The 2,765-nt window shown below is 40.5% G+C and overlaps 1 protein-coding gene across 2 annotated transcripts; it reads right to left on the bottom strand.

Moving 5' to 3' along the window:
• Nucleotides 1-201: 201 nt before the first annotated feature.
• On the bottom strand, nucleotides 202-2,319 carry LOC148033439 (inositol diphosphatase DSP4-like). 2 transcript variants are annotated; one of them, XM_087681364.1, is made up of 5 exons: nucleotides 1,902-2,315; nucleotides 1,445-1,538; nucleotides 1,245-1,302; nucleotides 1,082-1,125; nucleotides 202-622 (listed from the first exon to the last, which is right to left on the bottom strand). In XM_087681364.1, the coding sequence occupies exons 1-5, from the start codon at nucleotides 2,252-2,254 to the stop codon at nucleotides 272-274; spliced, it is 900 nt and encodes a 299-aa protein (XP_087537490.1). In that variant the 5' UTR covers nucleotides 2,255-2,315; the 3' UTR covers nucleotides 202-271. The 2 variants fall into 2 exon arrangements, with proteins under 2 accessions (XP_087537490.1, XP_087537491.1); XM_087681365.1 differs by having other exon boundaries at nucleotides 397-622; nucleotides 1,087-1,125; nucleotides 1,902-2,319.
• Between the last annotated feature and the right edge of the window lie 446 nt (nucleotides 2,320-2,765).

The raw sequence follows: 2,765 nt of genomic DNA, 5'->3' as shown, positions 1-2,765 counted from the left end.
TTTTCTATCAACATTAAGTTTTCCAACATGAAGTTCAAGTCAAGCCTACTGCTCTATTGTTTTTGGAATCAACAAGATGATCTACTAGACTTTGGCATTATTAGGTAGTTACAATGCAAGTTATCTTTTCATGTACACAAGGAATCTCTTATCAGTGTGCAAGTACATTACAATTAAGAATTCCTATACCTCATAACAAAATTTAAATAAATAGAGCATAAAATTATGCTCTTCAAAATGTGTTGATTTACAAAGATTTAACAATGATCATTTAGGTTAATGATACAATGATCCCATCTTGGGATGTACCTGTGGTGGAGGGATGAGAATTGGCACTAAGATGAGATAAGGGTGGATGATCAAGGGCATTGTTGAAAGTGTATGATGTGATATGAACTTGAGAGTAGTGCTTTTTACATTGGCCACTACAAAGAGAAGGTTGAGGAGTTTTAGAAGTGGCATTCAAGTCATTGTGGATGGAAGCCACATCAAAGAGCTCTATAAAATGTTGGTCAAAAACCCTTGCCTTACTCCCTGCAAAGTGTCTATATTCTTCCAATATGGATGGCAATGCAAACTTTTGCACCTTTCTCAAGCACCCCACCAAACAGCCTGTTCGATGCTGCAATATAAAAAATCATTCATGGTCATTGTCGTCATCATCAACAATTGACTTCACATTGGTTGATTTGTTAATATGTTTAATATCTATCAATATGAAACATGATTAGCAACACCAAACTTCCACTTAAGTGCCTTACATTTTAGTCACTAGACTCAATCATTACCACAATAGCAAACCTATGCCAAGGCTACCAACTATTTAGGGAAAACAACAAAAATGAGTTGACCCAATATGCATGTAGAACTGGTGAACACAATGAGTATAGTATATTCATCTAATAACTCATGCCAATGTACTATCTCTAATACATCCATTGGTACCAAAAGCCAAGACATGTAGAAGCTATATCCTTATCACAACATTGATGTGTAGTATCCTTATCATAACATCCACATTAGTAGAGATATAACATGCATCATTCTTTATTAAGATCCATCAGTATTAAGTTGTGTCTACCTTGCCTTTTCTGCAATGTATCAACAAAGGATGGTGTCTTCTATCTGCAGATGTAGTACTTAAGAAGTTAGAAGCTAGGTAAAGTGCCTTCCAACGATGCTTTTATTTCTTCCAAAATGGAGGAATGTTTTTCATAGAATGTATTTGATTATAGCACACTCACCTAATACAAGTTGGAGAGCTTCTTTGATAACAAAAACTGGTATGTCCACAAGGGGCTCCTGTCAAACATCAAGAAGATTAGTGAGATTTGCCCAACAAAAATTGACTAACTATTGAATTTGGGAACCCAAGGATGAACAATGGGAACAAAGCATGAGCAAAAAGCATGATTGTGGAGGACTGCTTTATGATCTTTCAAACCTTGGCCCCCTCAATCCCAAATTGGAAGAGCTTGATGTCATGCTTTTTCAAGAATTCCATGTGAGAATTAGGGTAGGGTTCTGGGCAAAGATACCTGCATATAAGAGATGCTTAATTATACCTGCACAAATAAATCTTAGAAGAAATCATGGAGACATAGAGGAGTTGAAGCATGGAAGAGAACAATATTAGACAGAAAAGTTCCATGAGGAAGGGAAAGGTAGGAACAAGGATCTTCAACATGTGATCTAAGATGATGGATAGGAACAAGGATCTTCAATTTATGGTCTTAGGTGATGGCAATGGAGATCACGAGAGGGTGCAGAGGGGGAGCATGCAATGGAGCTCAGATCTAAAGGGGGACTATTATTTCATGGGTTTTTTCTTTGTTGAGAGAGAGAGAGAGAGAGAGAGAGAGAGAGAGAGAGAGAGGGCGGGGGGGGCGGGGGGGGCATACACAATGGAACGAAGCTTTAGTGAGTGGAGGAAAGGGAAGCTGCAGGGTTGAGGGTAGCCTGAGCGATAGACGCCATCGTCAACCCTCGAGAAGTTGAAGGGAGGGATCATGATGATGGCAAGGCTCTTCTGATGGTCCTGCTGCTGCTCCTCCCGCTCGGCCTGCAGCTCGACCCTTTCATCATCGTCGTCATCATCATCCTCATCTTCATCATAACCGTTGTCGTCGTCGTCGTCGTCACCATCCTCGCCATCCCGATCACTATCCACACGGTCCGCCATAGCTGCCGTCGACAGACGTATCTCTTCTTCTTCTTCTTCTTCTTCTTCTTCTCTAGCTAGAATCCTTCGCATCCTCTCTCTCTCTCTCTCTCTCTCTCTCTCTCTCTCCTGCAATGGGGATGCCGGATCAGCCCACGAGAGAGCTCTTTAGAACATTCCCGGTATATCCCTTGTGTGTCCAAAAAGCAATAAAGAGAGTTGAGGAAAAGTAAAAACCCTGTCGAGCAGCCTCGTAGTCCTACGTTGATATTTTCTTACTAACAAAAGCTCTCGCCTCCATGAACACCCATATATTTAAATGCATGCATAACATTTTTCACCACAAGCACGATGAAAGTATAAAGTGTTCTTTGCTTTCAATACTCTTAGCCTTTAGGATTCTCACCTTGCATGAAAGAACTCTCGCATGCTAGGAACAAACTTCTCTTCCAATGGGTGGGACAACACGTTTTATGGGAAGCCATTAAAGTCAAAGCTTGGAATTGCTCGATCAATACTCTCGGGATTCTTGCCCTGCAAGCAATTTCGCATGCTAGGAAAAAAAATTTGTTCCAATGGGTTAGACAACTGGTTTTATGGGAAG

The sequence above is a fragment of the Lygodium microphyllum genome, chromosome 7 (assembly GCF_053477565.2).
Source record: "Lygodium microphyllum isolate KBCC chromosome 7, Lygodium_microphyllum_v1.1.10, whole genome shotgun sequence".
Classification (NCBI taxonomy): Eukaryota; Viridiplantae; Streptophyta; class Polypodiopsida; order Schizaeales; family Lygodiaceae; genus Lygodium; species Lygodium microphyllum.
The sequence above is the reverse complement of the archived record's forward strand: the minus strand, read 5'-3'. Positions and strand labels throughout refer to the sequence as shown.